At 47.2% G+C, this 21,463-nt stretch overlaps 1 protein-coding gene across 1 annotated transcript in view; it reads right to left on the bottom strand.

Annotated features, from left to right (window-relative positions):
• The window catches only part of LOC142766105 (uncharacterized), a 29,997-nt gene extending 10,522 nt beyond the window's left edge, over window positions 1–19,475 (bottom strand). Inside the window, exons 1-4 of the mRNA XM_075867948.1 lie at window positions 19,466–19,475; window positions 18,723–18,768; window positions 15,385–15,566; window positions 117–164 (exon numbers count right to left, since the gene is read on the bottom strand). Of these exons, the coding sequence (XP_075724063.1) occupies window positions 117–164; window positions 15,385–15,566; window positions 18,723–18,768; window positions 19,466–19,475 (286 nt within the window). The remainder of the gene's footprint in view (window positions 1–116; window positions 165–15,384; window positions 15,567–18,722; window positions 18,769–19,465) is intronic.
• Window positions 19,476–21,463: the final 1,988 nt, after the last annotated feature.

Raw genomic sequence — 21,463 nt, 5'->3', positions numbered from 1 at the left:
TGTTGTTGTTGTTGTTGTTGTTGTTGTTGTTGTTGTTGTTGTTGTTGTTGTTGTTGTTGTTGTTTTCACGGCGTTTCTACCCAAATGTCACAAGAACCAGGTTGCAAATCACTTACCTTCGTCTTCCTTCGCGAGCGGGAGGCCCGTGCCCAGAATGTCCAAATCTACAAAAAAGACCATTTATTTATTTATTTATTTATTTATTTATTTATTTATTTATTTATTTATTTATTTATTTATTTATTTATTTATTTACACACGAATCCAAAGAGCGATCCACTGTTAACGAGTACATCGGAAGGCGCGTGGCAGCAACCGGGCGCCACCGGCGGCTGCAACGAGGTACTCATGGCGCGAACTAAATGGAGGACGCCTTTTCCGTGTCTTCTCGCCTCACTTGCGCTTTCTCCATCTTTCGCGCTGTCAATGTCTTGCGTAACGAAAATCCAACTCGCCCAAACTGTCACGTCAATCACTTCACGTACCTAGAGCACCCTCATAGGCCGGGAAATGTGGAGCTCACTCAGACCTACTCGTGAAAGACGCTTTGCCCGTACGTCTCACCCGATCTCATAATCACCATAATATTACCTACTCGGAGACTCATGGCTCGCCCTCGTTCGTCTCGGTGACTCCTTCATTAGCGTATTTCAGTGCTCTTTAACGGCGATACAACGCATCATCGGGGATCAACTTGGTACCTTTTGATTTCGGTACGTTCAAGTACTAGTTGAAATCCAGCAATGAAATCTTGATTGGAATAGTTGACTCCCGAGATATTGTTAGCGAGAACTTTCCGTGAAAGTCTTGCCAATTGGAAATCAAGGCGCCTTTCTCCACCACCCCCCCTCTTCTCTCTTCTTTCGTAACTTAAGCCTTCGATCAATAAGTACTGATCTGGTGTGTCAACGCTAGCGCGTTCAAATACCTGCGTGTAGACGTGTGCATAAACGCGATCAGGCGTAAGGCTAAGAGTAATGCTGAAGTTGAGCGTATAGGCTATAACCATATATAACCTATAACCTATATAACCGGCTGGAAAACGGGGAAGCTCTCTCAGACTCACTCAACAAATGTAATTTGCGGCTTAGGGCCCACTCGCTCTGCAGACTAGCCAAACCATTCCTCAGAAGGAATCGCTATTATAGGACTCCGACTCCAGAATTTTTTTTTATATTCAACCGGACTTACTCGCACTCAAACTTTCCAAAATATTACTTTCCAGGACTCACTCAGACTCAGACTCAACACTTGATACGAGTCCGAGTCGGTGTGAATGAGTCGAGTCAGCAATGAGTTTACCGCCCTATACTAATCCCTTTGGCCCTTTCTCCTCATTAACTAATCCTTTATCGGTGCTCGTCTGTGTCCCTTTCACGTCATTCGTTCAATTTTCGGCTGTCAGTATCGTGTGCACAAGAGTATCAACTATAGCCCAAATCGTTAATACGTTGCAACGAGTTATGCGGCAAGACTCGCAGTGCCCGCTGTAGGTCGTGCTGTTCCGTCGTCCGCCACTCTCTGCTGCCACGCCTCGAATCGTCACTAAAACGAACGATTCGTGCAAAGAAAGAGCAACATGACCTATGCTCACTGCCCCTGCTCTAAATGTTCGCCTTAACGATGGACCGCTGTGTACTCACGCACAAGCGTGGTTCTCCCTAAAGCATGCAGGGTTCTCCCTAAAGGGGAGAGCAAGCAATGTTTTAGAACATTACACCCTTTCCCCTTGCAGACCAATTGGTCTTGTTCGCAAGAAAAAAATCTTCCTGTTGTTTCGCAATCAGTCCTGTCCCAGATCCTGCACCTAAAGAGGCACAAAATAGAGACAATGACTTGGTTGAGATTGCTCAATTGCACTCCGAGAAATCTTGACGCCATAATCTAACGCAATAATTGCTCGTTTTTAGCGCGTTTAATGCGTTTCTGAGCCTTTATCAGTGTATGCACACCTGCTAAGCGCCATGGTTCCCAACTTAATATGCAGGCACGCCGAAATTGCGTCGAGGCATTCGCTGTTTCAATAGCCTGCTGACCCACACACACAAAAAAAATGTCCATCGGAATTTGCACGGATACGCCTATAGCTTCTCATTCAAGCAGCGCTTTGAGCTGCGTTACGTCATAAGTGGCTACTGGCGAACTACAAAGAGAGGAGAAGTATCGAAAACCCGGTTAAGTCGTACGCTCAATTTGTCAGCAGTCTCTACGACATCCGCAGCACAATGTTCCTCATATGAGCCTACAAGCGCTTGATGTTTCACGAGAAACCCGAGTATAAGAAACGTTGTTACAAAGTTCATATCGGTGACGACTCGGTTTTCTCATGCCAGTTTTGCGGAAGATAATTATTATTGCTTTCTGAAAGGCTTATTACATTTTAAACACGTTAAAACCAACACACAGACATAATAAAAAGTACAAATTATATATATAGCCCGTCTGTTATTCCACAGAAATTCATTGTAACCGGTCCTCATTTTGTAAAGACAGCTTAAATTGTGCTGCTTTCCAAATCTATTGGCGTAACGTCATTGCAAGGCAGCAAATTTATGACAATGTTTCATATTATAAGTGTGGTTCTATTATTAGGCGTCAAAAGTGTAGGCAGGCAGTGGTGCATTATCCAAAAGTACACGCATTTAAGTCACACGTCACCGCCCCATTAACAATATTCATGCAATGCCCAGCTACTACTTTTAGGCGGTGCATTTCTCGTCTGACTGCGTTAGACGAACTAGATTTAAGACGCCGTACTGTCGAAAAGGTGAAATTTACAGTGCGAATTTGCACAGCGACACGCTATATTCAGCTTCGTCAACTGTAAACGTTCGGCGCAAGGCTACTCAAATTTGGGGGGTGTGCAACAGAACGATTAACTTTGGCAATTGGTGGTCGCTGTGAATGCGTGTAAATATTTTAGTATACCCTGAAAAGTTAAATTACGAAAACATTTCGTGGTATACATACAGCAGGTTCAGATTCCCTTCCTCTCCCATCTTATGGCCTCCTGGTTCTGCATGCGTTTGACACGGTATTGTTTATTAATCTCATAGCTTTCTGAGTACAGCTAACTTCCAATAAATCAGCTCAGTTCTTCTGAATATTGTAGACGCCTAACCAACGAAGAAAGAGTTAAGACAGAAGAAATCAGTATAAGAGACGCCATTTCTGAATTATTTTCAGTCTCTCACAAGGGCATTTGTGGAGCTCAAATTCAGCAGATTGGCGTGTCATACTCCAAGAGCTATGACATAATGTGCTAGACATGAATGATGGGCAGGCACAAAGAAATCTGCATCAAGAAAGCGCGATGGAGTCGCCGAAGCGCATAGCAGTTCCTGCACGCGGCGCGCGGCTCTTAGTACTATTCGACTGCAGCGCCACCGCTGCGTGCAACGCGGAAGGCGTCAAGCGGCGAGGCGTGGTCGCGCCACTCAACACTTCTAGTACACTCTAGACACGCCGGTGGGAGGAACAATTAGAGTGTACTAGAATGGGGGAGTGGGTCCACTGTGGCCGGCGGCAAGCGGTGCGGGTGAAGCAAAAACGGCGGAAAATTTGGTGGCGCTGCAGTAGCCTTCTCCTGAAGTGACGTCAGTTTCGGCGGGAGCGTGCGAGTCGTGCGGCGGTTCGGGCCGCACGACGCGCTGGCGGGGACGCTGAGCGCTCGATGTTGTCGTCTGCTCGACGCGCCGTCGTCTGTTCGATGCACCGTCGTTCGTGCGCTGTTTTCACAATTTGTCTCCTGGTTCTTTTTTTACACATTATTAGAGACAAAAACAAGTGACATGAAATAAAATGTATGCTTTTTTTCGTGAACGCGTAGGTTTGTATTTCCCTTTGAGCAAAGCCGTCTGGACAAAGAATACGCGGCAGACGGCACGTTTGCGTGCGCAGATATGTGTCTGCTGGTTGCATAACGGAGCGTTCCAAGCTGCTTCAAAAGATTAGAGGATGAGCACGTCTAGGCGTAGAAATTACTGTTGTGTCGTAGGCTGCCAAACCGGATACAGCAGAGTTAAAAACCAGCCCAAGCTCTCACTCTTTGGAGTACCTCAAGACGAAGAAAGACGCCGGCTATGGGACCAGAATCTCAACCGCGCTGATCGGCCCTTGCAAGTCACCGATGCCATTTGCGAGCTGCACTTCGAGCAAAAATACATACTAAGGCAATATGTACATATTATCGAAGGCCGAGAAGTATATATAGAGCGGGGAAAGCCGGAACTTCGCAGTGATGCTGTACCCATAATTATACCTCATCTCCTGAAGTGTCCTGACGAGCAGCCCACACCGGAGCAGTCAACGAAGAAGAGAGCGGCTTCACCACCAACCTGTGAAGACCAGCCGTCAAAAAGAACTGCGCTGCAATCAGTTGAGCCGCAACTGAGATTTGAAGATTGCGAAAGTGCGAGGCAAAGCGACAACGCATTTGAACTTGAAGACGTTGTCCGGCCAAACGACCACTGGGCAATGCACAAGTTTCGTCATTATGACGGAATTGCTTATGTTTCGGCCTCCCTAAGTCGTGAACTCGTAAGCATCGAAAAGACTGTGCTCATGAATTACGGTACCGACCGGAGTGAAGTGATTTGTCGGACATATGTTCGGAAGACGCTGATCTCCGAAAAGGTCGCCTATAACCTTGAAGATGCCAAACAAGTCCTGGACTGCGCAGAATCTCTTCACCCTTGCAGAGGAGCAGGTAGGGCGAAGGACTTCACCTATGACGTTCTTACGAAGAAACTGGAGCAGCAAATCTCTCATTCCGACGGCCTTGTCTTCAGTGTCACGTGCAAAGGAGCGGTTAAACAACAAGGTGAGTGCGGCAAACGTTTATTGAGACGTCACTTGTAATTGTACAATTAATCAATCAGTAACCTGTTTAATGCTAGAACATTTGTGTGGCCCCTAATTTTTGTAGTACTCATTAACATTTACGAAAGAATAGTTTGCCTACAGAAAGTGAAAGTGCATAAATTGCGTTTCAAACATGCATGGTAAAAAACTGGAAGCTCTTCATAATTTTTTTCTCGTATACTTCCAGGTTCTTCATGCATTTCATGCAAGTACGTGAGGAAAGTAATACTCACCAGAAAAAGCTACCTAAAACGAAAAGAGCGAAGAAACTCAGTCTCCACCAAACTGCGGGTCCTGAGTCAGAGAAACAAGCGGATGGCGACAAGGCTGTTGGACATTGCTGGTCGTCTCGAAGAGATGAGGGCAAACAATGCGAATGTCGCGGATAAAATACTAGAGGATAAAATATCGTCACTACCGCGAAAGCAGCAGGCAAGTGTTCGCGCTTGCTTTCAAGCTGCCAAACAAACCAGCAAGCAGGGCATGCGCTACAATCAGGAGTGGATCCTCGAGTGTTTACTCATGAAACTAAAGAGTCCCCGGCTTTATCAGCACATCAGAAAGAACGAAATTCTCATGATGCCCAGCAACACTACTTTGAAAAGATACTTGAGGTCATACGAGTCGGCCTTCGGTTTTAATCAAGCAGTAATGAACACTCTAAAGAAAAAAACCGCGAGCATGTCAGACCTCGAAAGACACGGCGGACTATTGGTGGACGAAATGAAATTGTCAGAACATTTCAATGTGACGGCGTCTGGCCAGATTCAAGGCTTCGTGGACCTTGGAGAATTTACGAAGCCCGAAGACAAGTACCAGCAATGTGATCACGGCATGGTCATCATGTTTGTGCCTTTCGCTGGAAAATGGAGCCAAATTGTGGGCGTTTTTGCGACAAAAGGAAATGTGAGAGGAGACATTTTATTGAAAATTCTCATGGAAGCTACCATCCTCGTGGAACAGGCGGGCTTGTTCGTCGACCACATCACTTGTGACGGAGCCCCCTGGAATCGAAAAATGTGGAAGCTAGCGGGGGTGTCGGCGTCATCGAAGAAAATAAATGGCGCCATACAGCATCCTGTCGACGAGATGAGGAAATTGCACTTTATCTCCGATTTCCCGCATCTGCTAAAATGCCTCAGGAATGGTCTTCTCCAGAAAGGCTTTGCAACACCAGACGGATTGGTACGTATAGATTCATGGTTGACATTTTACAAAGATTGTGTTTTTTGCATACATTGCATTACCTCAACCTATATTTCTAGGTGTCTGTGCATCCGGTTCGGGAGGCGTACCTTCTAGACAGAAGTGTTAGGACACTGAAAGTTATGCCCAATTTGACCGAGACGCATCTGGAACCAAACTCATTTGAGAAGATGAGAACCCCTTTCGCCTTCCAACTATTCGGTCCATATGTCCTACGGGGCCTGGCCTTCTACAAGGAGGACATCGAGAGAAGGTGTGGCAGCATCGAGGCAACTCAGCTGTTCTTCTCGTGAGTTGCGCCTACGTTCCAAATGAATTAAGTGTAATCGTAAACATCTCAAACGCATGATGAGCGCTCTTCTGACATACATTCTTTTTGTTTATTTTGCAGGAAGATCCAACGACTGATCACCGTGATGACTTCCAGGTTTCGGGCCGAAGCGCTGAGACCAGCTTCTACAGACGTGGCATTCCTGTCCAATTTTCTGGACTTCCTGAATGACTGGGAATCATTCAGTGACAACAAGCGGCACTTTCTCAGCGAGTCCACTGCCATAGGTTTTAGGGTCACTATAGCAAATACCCTTTCATTGCTGAAGTACCTGACAGAGAGCGTTGGATTCAAATATCTCATGACATCTCGACTTAGCACCGATCCCGTGGAACATTTCTTCGGCATCGTTCGCCAGTCAAGTGGCTGCAACGCGCACCCCTCTCCGGATGAGTTTCTAATAACCGTCAACTGCTTGTCCTTTTATAACTTGGCGCACAGTGTGGACAGCGCAAACGCAAACCCTGACATGATAAACGCTCTTGTCACTGTGCATGACAGACAGGGTCTAAAGGTCACGCACAAAAAAATTGATGATCTTATATCACAGGGAAAACTTGGCGAGGTCGAAAGCACGATTGCCACGATGCCAGAAAAGTTTGCTGACCACATCGATGTGACTTTGGAGAAGAGTGACTCGAGACTCATTTACTACACAGCAGGGTACGTGGCCAGAAAGTGTGTATTGAAGTTGGCATGCGTACAATGCAAAGAAGTGCTTCTGTTTGAGAAAGCTGTCGCGGTTGCTGAACAGCTCCCTTCGCAATTCACGGAGCAATGCGACTGGGGTGGACTTCTGTACCCCTCACGACAGCTGTATGATTTCATTGCCTCACTTGAAAACTTGTTTACTGAATGTTTCAGTGTTTCCATGTTGCACACAGATAGCATCTCTGACATCCTTTCATTGGTGAAAACTAATTTTCTGAACTCGAAAGCGGTCGGCTGTCCAGACCACAAAGATGCAGTGAGCACAAAGCTCGTTTCGTTCTACGTGCTCACTCGCCTTCACTTCTTAGTGAAGGGAATGAACAGGGAAAACGCTTCGAAACGAGCGAGAGCAAAACACTTAAAGCTTAGCAGGACAACATAGAGCCTGACGTTCCTTGAGCGACGGTGTCGAAGTCTTTCGATGATATTTATTTTGTTTTTTATATTTATGCGAAAAGCTTGCGCAGTCAATTTAAAATAAAATATTTTGCGCATATCACTTCTTTATTGGTGTCTTTCAGACTTCCTATCTATAGGTGAAAACACGTTCATGTTTCGAGCAAATGTTTGCATGGACACGTACCGCAGGCACGAAGAGAAAAGGTAAAATATAACATATTTCATTAATACCTACAACGTATACCAGCACTAGATGCCGAACAAAAACTCATCATAAAACCACCGCGACGGACGTGCGTCCGCCCTATAAGTCATTTCCTACGAATAGCACAGTTGCCGTCCGATGTGACTAAACTTCCTTTGCCAACACCCTCACGTAATCGCAACAGGACTGGTTCAGTTTTTCAATAATATCACGCGTCCCTAACGAATAGCTGCAAATTTGCAGAAGGGTTCGCATACTTTAGCTTTAATTCTCGTGATAACAGCTGGTAACTTTAGTCTTGCATCATATTCAATTTGCTGCCGTGAGTCTAAATTTGCACCAAACGCAAACTTACTTATATATCCCAGTTATATTGACATTTTTAAAAGCATCGCAGTTAATGCTCATATTACACTTTCGATGCGTACGTTTTCGCAAAAGCCAAATTCAACTTACGCTCTTGATTGTAAACAATTACCGTGGAAATCACGGTACTTGCGTGCGTGACTACCTATACGAGCAGGGCGTTTCGCAATATAAACATTTAGATTTTGTTGAACTGGCGCGGAAGCACGGTGCGACGCCGTTCACGGCCACGCACGCACGAACGAAGCAACAACGCTGCGAGACTGCGCCAGACGCGCGAGCAGCACGCGAACCGCGCGAACTATCAGACTACCCACCCGTCGCGAACCGCGTGGCAAAGGGGACTTGTAACCATGGCAACCACGGCTAAGTCTTCAGGTGAAGGCGATGGTAGCGCCACCTGGATTTTCCGAAAAAAACGCCTCAGCGTGGAGCCTTCAGTGGACCCACTCCCCCATTCTAGTACACTCTAGAACAATCAAACGCCTGGCGCGGTGGTGGCGCCCTCTCATGCACGGCGTGCGAGCCGGCCGCATGTTTACAGGGCGTTTCCGGCTATTTTAAGTTAATCATTGTTATTACGTCGTCGTTACTTCTATTATTTCTATTTTAGGCTTGGTTTATTTGAACCTATAGCTTTGAGCATTACTGCCTTTTTTTACGCCTGTGCTGACCATTTAATTTTCAACGGTACTACACCACATGTGATCTATGGATGGACGACAAACCAGGCCCACAAAATGCCACGCGCTTAAATCGAAAATGAAGTGGTGCCATGCTTCTCAAAACGGCGTGCCTGTTGTGCCCAGCGTTTTGGGGGAAGGGGTAAAAGTTGGAAGGTTCCCGGCATGCAACATCGGAGGTTGCGGGCTGCCGTTACCGTCAAATATTTGCCTGGCCGTAACCCGCCTCTTTACGCGCCATGATGGGACGCGCAAAAATGATTAAAAAGGTGTGGGACAGACATGTCCCCCTCTGTGATTATTAAGCGGGTGGGCTTGCCCTCCCCTCCCCCTTGGTGCACGCCTAAGCCCAAAAAGACGTCGAAACCTCACCCCTACCCCTGAAAGGATGTCATGTGTCCCCGCTCCAGCGCCCACGTTTTGTTCATACCTTGTGCTGCAGAGACGTAACCCACGAGCGGCGTGGAGCTAGACAGCACCTGTTCGTTGACGTCAGTTTCAGCGCTAGCGCTGATGTTTCGGCCAGCAGAGAGCTAATATTGTGTAAATATAATGCACAAATGCAAAGTGCTTCGGAAATAAGTATGCTAGGAGGGATTCAGAGATGCCTTGCCTTTTGAATGACGACACCACGTAGGCCGTCCTACGTTATGAAAGTATATGGTTTCTCACGTTCGTCAACCATTGTGCAATGAATACTTAACCCCAGCGAATAGCCTACTTGAAACGCCGTCTAAGTTCGCAGAAACACTCATATATATGCCGACGTTTTGTCACAGGATGCGGGCGTTCTCACCCCAGCGCCGTACAAATAGCCGCACAGTAGCAGACGAACAGGTTATAAGTAGCGCCACCAACGGCAAGCGATTGAACAAGAGCTAGGATATGCGCTCCCACAGGAGGCCGCTTATCTGGGCAGGTCAGGAGTACAGAAGGAGGTCGTGATAATGGATACGTCCCTGGCCGGAACAACAAACTTCTCGTGAAAAGGTGTCATGGCGTTTGCGGACACGGAAGACAAAGGCACAGCGGGACGACTACAAGTCCCGTTGTGTTTTCATATAGCCTCCGTCGGCTAGAGTTACGGTACATTTTGATGTATTTAATGACATGGCCACAAAGTCACATTGAAAAATACTGCATGATTAGCATGATTGTAGGGGCGAAGCTTTTTATAGCGGCTTCTGTTTGTCCCTCGCAGTCGTAGTAGTAGTGTGTAACCAGTCTTACATTTTGACCTCCCAGGTGGTGCCGGTGGAAGATTTCTTCTGTGCGTTGTTGAGCAATAAAAATTTCGCAGCATGCGCGTTAACTAAAAGCCGAATTCTCCTGTCTCTCATTCTCCCTTAGCAGCCATTGGCATGTACATCTGACAAGAAAGGGTTGCTACTTTACACTCGCTGGGCGTAAGCTCCTTGGTTTTAGAAAGGTTTAGCAAGCGTTGGGCCGCAGTGCCATGAATACAGTGAATTAGCATATACCATGAACTCGAGGAGGTTAATAGTGGGAAGTAGAAACGAAGCGCAAGCCGTAAGAAAGTGTGCGTATGCCTCCTCTCCTTTCGTTCAGGCCTTGGAATGTCCGCTGGATGGCGGTGTTTCTATATGAGGAATATATGATGAAAAGATGCGAGATGCTGGTACTTGGAGTGTTCAATAGGTGGACGAACGGACACACAGACAGATGCATGGACGGACGCACGGATGGCTGCACGGACGGATGGACGCAGGAACGGATGCATGGACGAAAGCAGGAACGGACGCAAACATGAACGTGCGGACGCACGAACAGACGCACGCACGGACGGGCGGATGGACGCACGGGCGGCCACACAGACGCACGCATGGATGGACGGAAGCAAGAACGAATGGACGGACAGATGCTTCGCCCCACTATCCATCATTCACTCCGTGGATATGCTGTCGTTTTTTTGTTTTTTTTTCACTGAACAGGACACAAAGGCGGCCAGAGAAGGATATATTGAGGAAAAAGGTCTTCAAAAAGAACACTAATTACACTTGCGCTTTCCTTTTTCAAAAATTCTATTTTAAAAGATGTGAAGCGTATAAAAAATACTCTCATTCTATTTTGTGTATGTTCGTTGCACTCGATGTTTATTAAATAGGCTGAAAAAGACTTGCGGCCCAACCAGAGCAAGTACAGTGACTTTTCAGGATAGGGTAGGCTTGCGAACGTAGGAAACGGCGATCATTCATGTCTAGCATTCTTCGGCAGTTATCGGCACGGCATTAAGCTCTCCCGTAGTAGAGTACCACGTACTCTAAATCGATACCTACTTTTTTGTAATTCCCCCCCCCCCCCCCTGCCCGACTTCGGCTGCGCAGTAGTGGGCTTGTCATTCACGGGACGGCCTAATGCTCTCCCATAGTAGAGTACCAAGCACTCTGAATCGTTACCCCTTTTTTCTAAACACATGGAGTGTGAGGCCCACGGGATGGCTCTAGGCTCTCCCATACCAGAGTACCAAGTACTCAAAATCGGTAACCCCCTTTTTTTTAAATAACAATGAACGTGTTGGTTTAAAGGTCAACTGCAACGAAATTTTACTTGGGTGGAAACGGCCATATATACGTACTATATAAACGGCCAGTTACGATAACGACAGTGAAAAATCTCGCAGTGCCGTATTCAATTTATAATTGGTGTTCTATTTACTAGCAAGCATACGACGCGGAGCTCTAGCGATTGGACGTGCGTGCGTCTGTTCGTGCGTCCGCACGTTCATCTGTGCGTCCGTCCCCGCTTTCGTCCATGCATCCGTTCCTGCGTCCGTCCATGCGTCCATCCGTCCGTGCAGCCATACGTGCGTCCGTCCATGCATCTGTCTGTGTGTCCGTTCGTCCACCTATCTAACACTCCAAGTACCAGCATCTCGCATCTTTTTATCATATATTCCTCATATAGAAGCACCGCCATCCAGCGGACATTCCAAGGACTAAACGAGAGGTGGCACGCGCACACTTTCTTACGGCTTGCGCTTCGTTTCTACTTCCCGACATTAACCTCCTGGAGTTTATGGTTCATACTAGTTCACTGTATTCATGGCACTGCGGCCCAACGCTCGCTGAACCTTTCTAAAAAAAAACGGAGGTTACGCCCTGCGAGTATAAAGTAGCAACCCTTTCTTGTCAGATGGTGCTGAATGTACATGCCAATGGCTGCTAAGGGGGAATGAGAGACAGGAGAATTCGGCTTTTAGTTAACGCGCACGCTGCAAATTTTTTGAGGGGGTTCTCAGAAGTGAGTTAGAGATGAACGAACAACGTCCAAAATTTTGTAATTTTGTATATAACAGTGAATTCATCACAATAATTGACTTCAAACTGCTAAAAACGTAAAAAGAATGCAACTGACTCCGACTACGCGCAAGGGAGGGCGCTACTGTCTCACCCAGTGAGCGAATGCGTCTTGCGGACGCTGCGTTGTTACATCTGAAGAGTGAAACATCCTGACGGAGCTCGCCACCACCGACACGTACCTCAACTGCCGTAATAGGCTGGAAGTCAATAAAGCACGTGCGATAGGTGGCGCACATGTCACACACACGAAGCTTGCGAATTTCCCCAACAAAATTCGGGTCGTGCCAGGGAAATTCTGCATGCTTACCTCAAACAATGACGTCATCGACGGTTTGGTAAACGGATCAGCGGGAACTCTACGACCGAGGATCACTGGGTTCCCGCAGTACGCGCTTTTTGCAGGTTTGACGCAATGACGCAGCCATGCCTTTTGTTGTTGTTGTTTTCAAGTACATGGCATTTACCCAGTAGAAGTGCCTATCGCTCGAAACGAGAAAAAAAACACACCAAGCATGTTTTCTAGAAAGAGGACTAGCTTGCGTGGCTCTTTTATACATAGTAGTGGAATAATCAGGTTGAACAGTGGAAGTGTTTCAGACTGGCTGGCCGACATTTCGATAGGAGGACCTATCTTTTTCAAAGGCGCCGTGTCATTCTTGGCGTGTTAGATTTAAATGGGTTTGTGGTGACGTCATCTCCTGTGATGACGTCACCACTAACCCGGTTCCTTTGAAAAGATAGGTCCTTCTAGCGTATGTCGGCCAGCCAGTCTGAAGCACTTCCACTGTTCAACCTGATTATCCCACTACGTTGTTTCCATCCGTCAGCTCCCATCTAGATTTTTTTTCTTTTACGTAAGTGATTAACACGCGTGCAGCAGTTTTAACGCGATAGCGTTAGAGAGCTCGCGTTGCAGAAATTCCGCCGTCGGCCCCATTGGTTGTGAGCGAAAAATCTCGTTACAGAGATCGCCGCGGGAGGCCGCTACTTGTCCTCGCGTATGCGCGCGATCACGCAATAAAGAAGAAAAAAGTGCTCAAGGTCACAAGGCGCGGGTGATGCAGTTTCTTTGCCCCTGCCACCCCTCCCTGCTAAGCTTCCAGCGCATTCATCGGGACGAGAGAAGATATAATGCAATTGCAGCATGCGACAAACCTTTGTAACTCCACTCACACTGGACGGATTCTTAAAATTTTTGCGGTATTGAATTCGTGAGGCAATAAGCCCTTCTAGTGAATTCATTGCATGGTTACTTGAAAAAGTGTTTCAGGGCCCCTTTAACGCATTTTGTTTGACAGGTGTCACGTCGATAACGAGCCCATTCGGCGATTTGTAGGCGCATTTGGGAGGCCTAAAACTACGTCGAAAAAGGCCGGGATAGTGCAGCCATCGCTGCTGAAAACACACAGGAACTTTCAAACAGCCCTAAGAATGAACAACTATGTCCCATCTAGCGGAAAACATATCATGCCTTGATAGAGGCATTGATCAAGCAAACAACAAACGTTAGATAATGTGCTGCCATCTGTGATGCATTGTCAGACTTTTTATGGCCTACGAGATGGCAAGCACGCGGCGTGTACGTATCCTGGAGGCCATGCGACTCTTGCTATCGATCAAAAACCTGTATGTACCATTTGCGCACGCGATGATACAATATACTGTGTGTGTTTGTTTGTGTATGTGTGTAACAAAACATATTATTAGGTATGCACTTAGCGGTTGAAGGGCGCACTAGAAGCCGGATTTCGCTATCGCGTTCAACTCTTGAAAGCGAAGCTTAAGGGTCCCCTAATTTTTTGAAGGGGAGCTTGTATCTACGTTTAGGTTGTGGCCCACCACAGAAGTACGTACTATAGGGTTGCATAAATTGTCATGACTCATCAGAAGATATCGCGAGACCTGCTGAAGCATTACTATACCTTGAAAAAACTGCGCAAATTGTAGCTTCACATCTCAGCTTGGCAGATCCTATAGAAAGCCGGTAGGAGTGGAGGTGCACTGAACGCAGCATTTAAATTACACCAAAAGCAACATTAACGCAGGATTTTTTTGTTGTTGATGTTTATGCCACCTCCCCTTCGGCCGCCTAGGATAACAGCTGGGCAGTGCTCTTCTCTGCTCGGCCCTAGAAGCCAACGGCGACTAAGTTCTTACGTGGCGAGTGACTCCACCATCGCAAATGATTGCCACAAGACACAGAGTCAAATTTTTGTTAGATTGTAACCAAGTGAGGTCAAGCTACGCAGCTTTTACTGCCGCCATCCTTTATGCATATACCCTGTGGTTTTACGAGTACAACACAAAGGGGAACCAACGATGCGCGTGAATGAGAAGTCGCCCGCAAAGGCAGGGCGTGACTTCCTCCGTTGCAGGCGCGCGAGCATTTGCTCGGCGGCGGGCGAGCTCCGGGCGAACGCAAGCTACCGGGAGAGGGACTCTCACGGGCGGCCAATGAGGATCGGCGGAGCCCCGTGACGTGTGCTAGCGCCACGCGAGGGGGAGGCGTTGTGCGGGCAAGTTTGGACACGCGTCTCCGTGCAGGGAAAACCGACGCATCACTCGTACCAGACAAATAAGGTCTGACATCGAAACCACGGTGACCGTGTTAACGGCGCACGAGCCGCGCATGGCCAGCACTCGCGCAGGCTTGGGGAACGAGGCGCCAAAGGGGAGGGCGCGCTCGATTCCCACAACTTCAGCGCCAGAGTCCTTACTAAAGTATTTATAGGGGAAAGAAAAATTGCTGGAGTGAAAGCTCCAGCAATGCCTTGCCAGCAGAAGTGGAGCCATCTTTTGCCACTGCCAAGATGGCGGAAACATGCTCTTTTCTGATGGTGCCCACTTAGAGACCAAGTGGCTTTGATATGTGATGCAAATGCAACGTTAGTTCTATGTTAAACGATAGTTGTTCCCGACGAAATAACACACAGAAACGAGTATGGATGACTGAATCTTCAAAGAACTTTGCCTCCAATCAGAGGCTCACTAAGGAAAACTAGTAACTGTAACACGCACTTGGAGCACTATGTTACCAGAAAAAAGTTCCCACATTAAACTTGTCGGGCATGCGAGGGAAACGCTTCGTTTTTATTCGCTGAACGGTGATAATTTATCATGCCCCTAGTAAGATGGCCACCACAGCCGCCATCTTGCCAGTGGAACGGCTTCACTCCTGGGCAGTCATTTCTACTCCAGTAATTCTTTTTTATCCGCCTAGGGGACGACATGCGTTTACGTACTAACCAAGACACTATATATTTAATTGAATGCGGATAGAGGTGACGAGATTCAACGCACGTGACGAGGCCGACCTGAGAGCCGCGATGGAGACCAGGATCCCACTGACGAGCACGACAGCGACGAAAGCGCTACCTACGTAGAGGGCCGACTCCGGGATGACTGCGTCGAACCGGTGGTCACTGCTGCTCAGTTGGTCCTCGCTCAGGCCCGACGAGTCCAGCAGCTGCGTGTCAGACACCCTGTGACAGGACGCGCGGCGGCCGAAGAAAAAGGGGAAACAAAATGAGCGACGACGTTCTGTACTAGAGAGAATTCCGCCTCATTCCAGGAGAGCTAATTTACCCATTTGTTCTGAAAGATACAGGGCGTGCAAACACGGACACCATAAAGAAGCACAAACGTCGACTATAAGCTGAAAAAGCGCACTATGCCGAAAAAAAAAGGGGCGTGAAAACTTATCTGCGCATGCCCATACAAAAACCGAACCTATCAATCCGGCACAAGGGGGGGGGGAGGGGGTATACGTGACAGATAACTGCTAAGGCATTTGAATTCTTCTTTGTACTATAGCTAATCGACGGTTCGCCCGTGCACATGCTATACCACCGTTATCAATATACCATGCCTTAATCATTAGACACGTTTCTTCCTTCCTCTGACCGATAAAAAAAATTATAAACGCATTCACCGAGTCTGGGCATGCACTTAAAAATTAAAAAGAGACATTGGAGGACTGGCCTCCAGTTAGCGATCTTTTACATTCCAATTATCTCTGGCAGTGCCGACTCAGGCGCTTAACACATTAGCCCGTATTTAAGTGACTAAATAAATTAGCGCTCTAGTTAAGTGCAATGTAGTTCTGACTGTGAAGTGAGCAAGACTGCCGCAGGTAAGGATGAAAGATAATTGGGCTAGCGTGTGGCTAAATGGAGAAGTGACACACTCAACAATGCACTCAGTGCAACGGTGGCCTCGAGTGATCGGTTAAGGGTTGCACTGTGCCGTCACTGCGCGCAATCTGAAACACTCGATCACATCATGCATCGTGGACTGTAGCACTCAGACGTAATCATAACTCCTTTCGGCAGCAAGTCCCTTGTTAGAGGTAAGCACCGAAAAGGAGTTCTGATTACGTCTGAGTACTATACACACAGTACACGATCACTGTGTGTGTGCACGTGTTGTCAAGCATGGCCCACTTCGCGCTCGTCTTCTTCAGCGCCCTATTCGAGCAGCTCTAAAGCAGAGTTCCCCTGCCTTCCAACCTTCAGGCGGCTGTCCCTCTAGGCTCAGTGTGCATTTGTTATTAATAAAAGTTTATTCTCCCCCTCCCTCCCTCTCTCTCTCTCTCTCTCTCTCTCTCTCTCTCTCTCTCTCTCTCTCTCTCTAGGCAGCAGAGGCATCGTGACTTGACTGTGCTTTCGTTTGTTTCTTATAGGGGCGATCGCTCCTAAAGCCGTGGGTCTGTCCCTCCTATATAGCTCATGGTATACGTGACCGCCTGGTTTGGTGACTCACTCAGCAGGTGCGGACGGATGGACGGACGGACAGACAGACAGACAGACAGACAGACAGACAGACAGAGAGAGAGACAGAATATTCACGGTTTACCGAGAAAACCCGACGAAGCTTCGCCCCACTCATCATCATTCACTCCTGTAGGCCCGTGTACTCAGATTTGGGTGCACGTTAAAGAACCCCAGCTGATCGAAATTTCCGGAGCCCTCCACTACGGCGTCTCTTATAATCATACGGTGGTTTTGGGACGTTAAACCCCACATATCAATCATAAATCACTCCGTGGATATGCTGTGATTCTTTTTAGCACGGCCACAACCATTCATCCCCTTCTTTACTCATTCTCCACTATCTTTCATTTCTCCCTCCCAGTCCCTGGGCTGGCCTGTTGAGGTGTACTCGTAAAGAGAGACGGTTACGGGCCCGCACTTCTCTCTTCACTTCCTAACCACATAGAGAGAGCTCAAGTACCGGTCGTCTGGAGGCGGAAATGAAGGAGGCCCGTGTACTCAGATTTGGGTGCACGTTAAAGAACCCCAGGTGGTCTAAATTTCCGGAGCCCTCCACTACGGCGTCTCTCATTATCATATGGTGGTTTTGGGACGTTAAACCCCACATATCAATCAATCAATCAAGTACCGGTCGTCGGTCGGCGAATCTGATCGTTGGCGCAACGCGTCTTTTGTGTATCACTAATCGAACCTTCGGGCGTTATCGCTGGTGATCGCGTAAGCTCTCGAATAAACTTCCCTATTCGTGTTCTGAGCGTAATCTGAACACAAAGATCAGAACGGGAGCTTCAAGGTGAAGCTCAAATATGGAAGTTCACCTGTGCCCTCCCGTGCCCCCATTTGTTCCTGGTAATAAAAAAAATCATTTTTTTTTTCTGAACGCGTGAACACGAAACTTCAGAATAATTCATCAGCCGAGGCTGATTTAGAGTTTCTATTTCATCATAATCAACCTGACTGCGTTCAGTGCGGCAAAAGGCTCTCCCATGTTTCTCAAACTAAGCCAGTACTGGGCTTGCTGCAGCCACGTTAGCGCCTCAAAGCTTGTATCATAGTCCCTCAATACTGGAGACTATGCTTCTATTGAAGGCGCTAGTTGTTCTTGGGATACTTGAACATTGCTTGAACGCAGAAATTTTCGGCACACAATTCGACCATCCGGCCGAAGTTTAGGCACCAGCACTCTTGAACTGGCGGCTGCATTCACACTTGTGAACATTGTTGACCTGCCCCGCCACGGTGGTCTAGTGGCTAAGGTACTCGACTGCTGACCCGCAGGTCGCGGGTTTGAATCCCGGCTGCGGTGGCTGCATTTCCGATGGAGGCGGAAATGTAGGCCCGTGTGCTCAGATTTGGGTGCCCGTTAAAGAACTCCAGGTGACCGAAATTTCTAAAGCCCTCCACTACGGCGTCTCTCATAATCATATGGTGGTTTTGGGACGTTCAACCCCACATATCAATCAATCAATCGATGAACATTGTCGACCAAAAAGTAAATATCATGCACATCTGAAGTGCTGCAACATCCATGCGTAAATACTAGTTGGTGTGTTCCTTTAGTGGAAAAATCATATAATACGTAATTCTATAAGGGCCCTATTGTTTCTTACGGAGCTCTGAAAATGCGACGCTATGCACGAACAAGACAGGCGGCTGAAGACTATATCAGCATTCACAGTGAAGCACTCAGATAATCGGCCAGTTTTTCTATTTTTTTTTCTATTTGGAACCACTGTATAATGTAAATATGTGTGCTTGTAAGCAGCGCCGTTCATGCGTACAATTTGACATGCCAAGTTCAGCATTGAATGAACAGCGTGCAGCAAGCGATCCAGAGCCGAAAACAAAGAAAGGAAGAATACTTACGCTGATGACTGTGACAGCTGCGACCCGGACAGGTCGCTTGATTGCGCTGCAAAAAAAAAATGTAATTCAACATTAGACAGCCAATGCACCACCACTCAAGCTACCACCCAATAGAAAACAAAAATTCTTTGCAGGGCTTTTCCGGATCAGTGACATTAGCAAAACCCATATACCCGTTTTGTCTGGGAACAAAGCCTTCAATCAAATGTTCCACCATATGTTATAGCTAATGCCACCTGTATACAGTTACCAGTCAGAATATGAGCGTAATGGCAATAATAATACCTGAAGTTTCGCTCCCCAAACCACGATATGAAGTACACCGTAGTGGAATGCCCCGGAAAATTTCGACCACATGATATTCTTTAAAGCACACTGGCATCGTATAGTAGAGGGCCCTCTTGAAGTTTCATAGGCCCTGTTAGCGAAGCAGCTCAACTACCCCAATCTCACTGATTGCAAGGTATAGCGGCTTCTTCAGCAGGGAACCTTGAATTCAGAATTTCTGCATCTTATGCAACGTGCCGAGAACCCGTGCTGCGCAGTTTGACCGGATACAGTCACAAATTGGCGGGAAGTTCAAGGATTTCGCGGGGGCCGTGGTCTCTTGACCTTCGACGTCGACACGACATGCGGTTCGGCGGTTGCAGGGGCGTGCCCTTCAATCAAATAACGATCGCACAATAGCAGTATTCATTGTATTTGGAGAATGAAGGTGGAAAGTATATTTAGAAGACACTTACAGTCGTCCATGGCGCCGGTTGGGCCGCCCGCTCGCGTCCGCCGAATTCAGGCGCCGGCGCCACTTCCTTCTTCTCTTCGTCGTTGATTGGCTGGTTTGCTCGCTTGTTCCTTGGCTCCTACCCTCTATGGGGGATCGGCCAAGAAGCCGGTATGTCCTTTTTTACATATATACATCTTCTCTTATCCTTTGCTTCATATATTTTTTTTTACTCCCGTTACCCTATTTCAGTGCCGACCTGTTGAGGTGTCCTCTTAAAACGAGATACAGTTACGGGTGGCACTTTTGTCTTCTTTTCCTGATCATAATCACTTGGAGAGTATGGTGTGAAAAAAACTGTACTTAGATACATCGGGGTTTGAATTAGCACGTAGCGAGACGCTCCCACGTCGGGACAGATAGGCCTAACCTCTCCGCCACGTCGTGGGCCCGTTCGACTGCCCATATGTGGCTGCGTCCGCTTCCTTTAAGGCCAACTCCAGCGATTTTTTGACCATGTCAAAGTAATGGTGGTTTTATGTTCCCCAGAAGCCCCTGTCATGGGCCTGATCGTAAGAAAGTGCAGGGCATACGTATCCAACCAATTATAATATAACTATAAGACGGAAACATTGCACGATTAATAAATTTTGAAAAGATCCGTGTGATGCCCACCGTATTGATTCCTGCTCTGGCTAGCTGTTTGTCAACTGTTATTTAACTTAGCCCACTGATGTTTAACGTCGGCTGTCCATTTTTATAACAATGTAATATATTGCAGTGCATCTGTGCTATACTATGTCTCGGCCTGCTGCCTTAGCTTCAATTCATTTCTGTATATGTCATAATTATTATGCTACAGTTAAAACATACAATTATGTCCCTTAAACCCTCCTGAGCCGCATTGCCTGTTGCTTTGATTAAGTTGTGTGCAACAAAAAAAAAAAAAAACGAGCCATACATCAATCTCCCCTCTTGCATACCTTAGCTATTAGCAAAAACGAGAAAAAAGAAAAGGCCGCGTTCTTGCCCCGCGAACGGGAATTTCAAGCGATGCTGTTTCAAATACCACATATGCTGATTAGGGGGGGGGGGGGGGGGGGGTATGTTTTATTATTACTTTAGAGCCGTGCTTTAGAGTAATGGTAATGATAATCGCTTAATGGCCCCTGAGGTAGACCATGATTAGTTCCGCGATCCATTTTCAGCTTGAGAACTTCGTTGCTTTTTTTCGAACATTGTATTCATGCTGTTCTTCTAGCTTCTTTCATTTCTGTGGTCTTCCCGGCAATCTTGGAAGAACTGAGTGGGCTGCCAGACGGGTTTTCTATTCATGAAAATTGGAAAGGCACACACGGGGAGAAGAAAAGGGCGTTTGATGTTCATTTGAAGCCCTCGTGTGAAAGTGCAAGGGAGCTGCGATTTAGTCTTTACCGCTAACACGTGGCACGGTGTTCCTATTTTTCACAGGTGCCTTATTATCTCCCAGCACGCGGTTTTGATGCTTGTTTACCGAGCTCTGTGCTGTATGGCTGATTGTAAGAAAAAGCACGCCGTTTACCTTCAACTAAACTACCCAGAGGTCGAAATTTAGTTGTGGTGTTGCAGTTGTGCGCGAGTCAGCGAATGCGTTTGCCAGCTCGCCCGTCCCGTCTCTCAGAATACTCTTCGTCAGCGTCCGAGGTGAAAACATTAACAGCGCGAAAACCGTTCCGCATGTGAAAATTCTTCCGGTTCCTGGACTTAGACTAAGGTGCACGTTAAAGAATCGCGGGTGGCCGAAGTTTTCGGGTCACTTCACAACAGCGTCCCTTGTAATTATATCGTGGTTTTCGGGACGTAAAGCCCCAACAATAACTTTTTGTTACTCGCATAAACATGACAACATAATCATACAGTCTGCTATCTGATTATTCGAACGTCTCATACAGACGTTCAAAGCACTACTTTGGTCCGCCGGAAGAATCATTTTTCGATGTTGACGCGCGCACGAGGTTGCTTCGTGCGCCGGCGCAGGGCC

This window comes from Rhipicephalus microplus, chromosome 6 (assembly GCF_043290135.1).
Source record: "Rhipicephalus microplus isolate Deutch F79 chromosome 6, USDA_Rmic, whole genome shotgun sequence".
Taxonomy (NCBI): Eukaryota; Metazoa; Arthropoda; class Arachnida; order Ixodida; family Ixodidae; genus Rhipicephalus; species Rhipicephalus microplus.
Note: the sequence above shows the minus strand (reverse complement) of the source record. Positions and strands in the feature narration are given on the sequence as shown.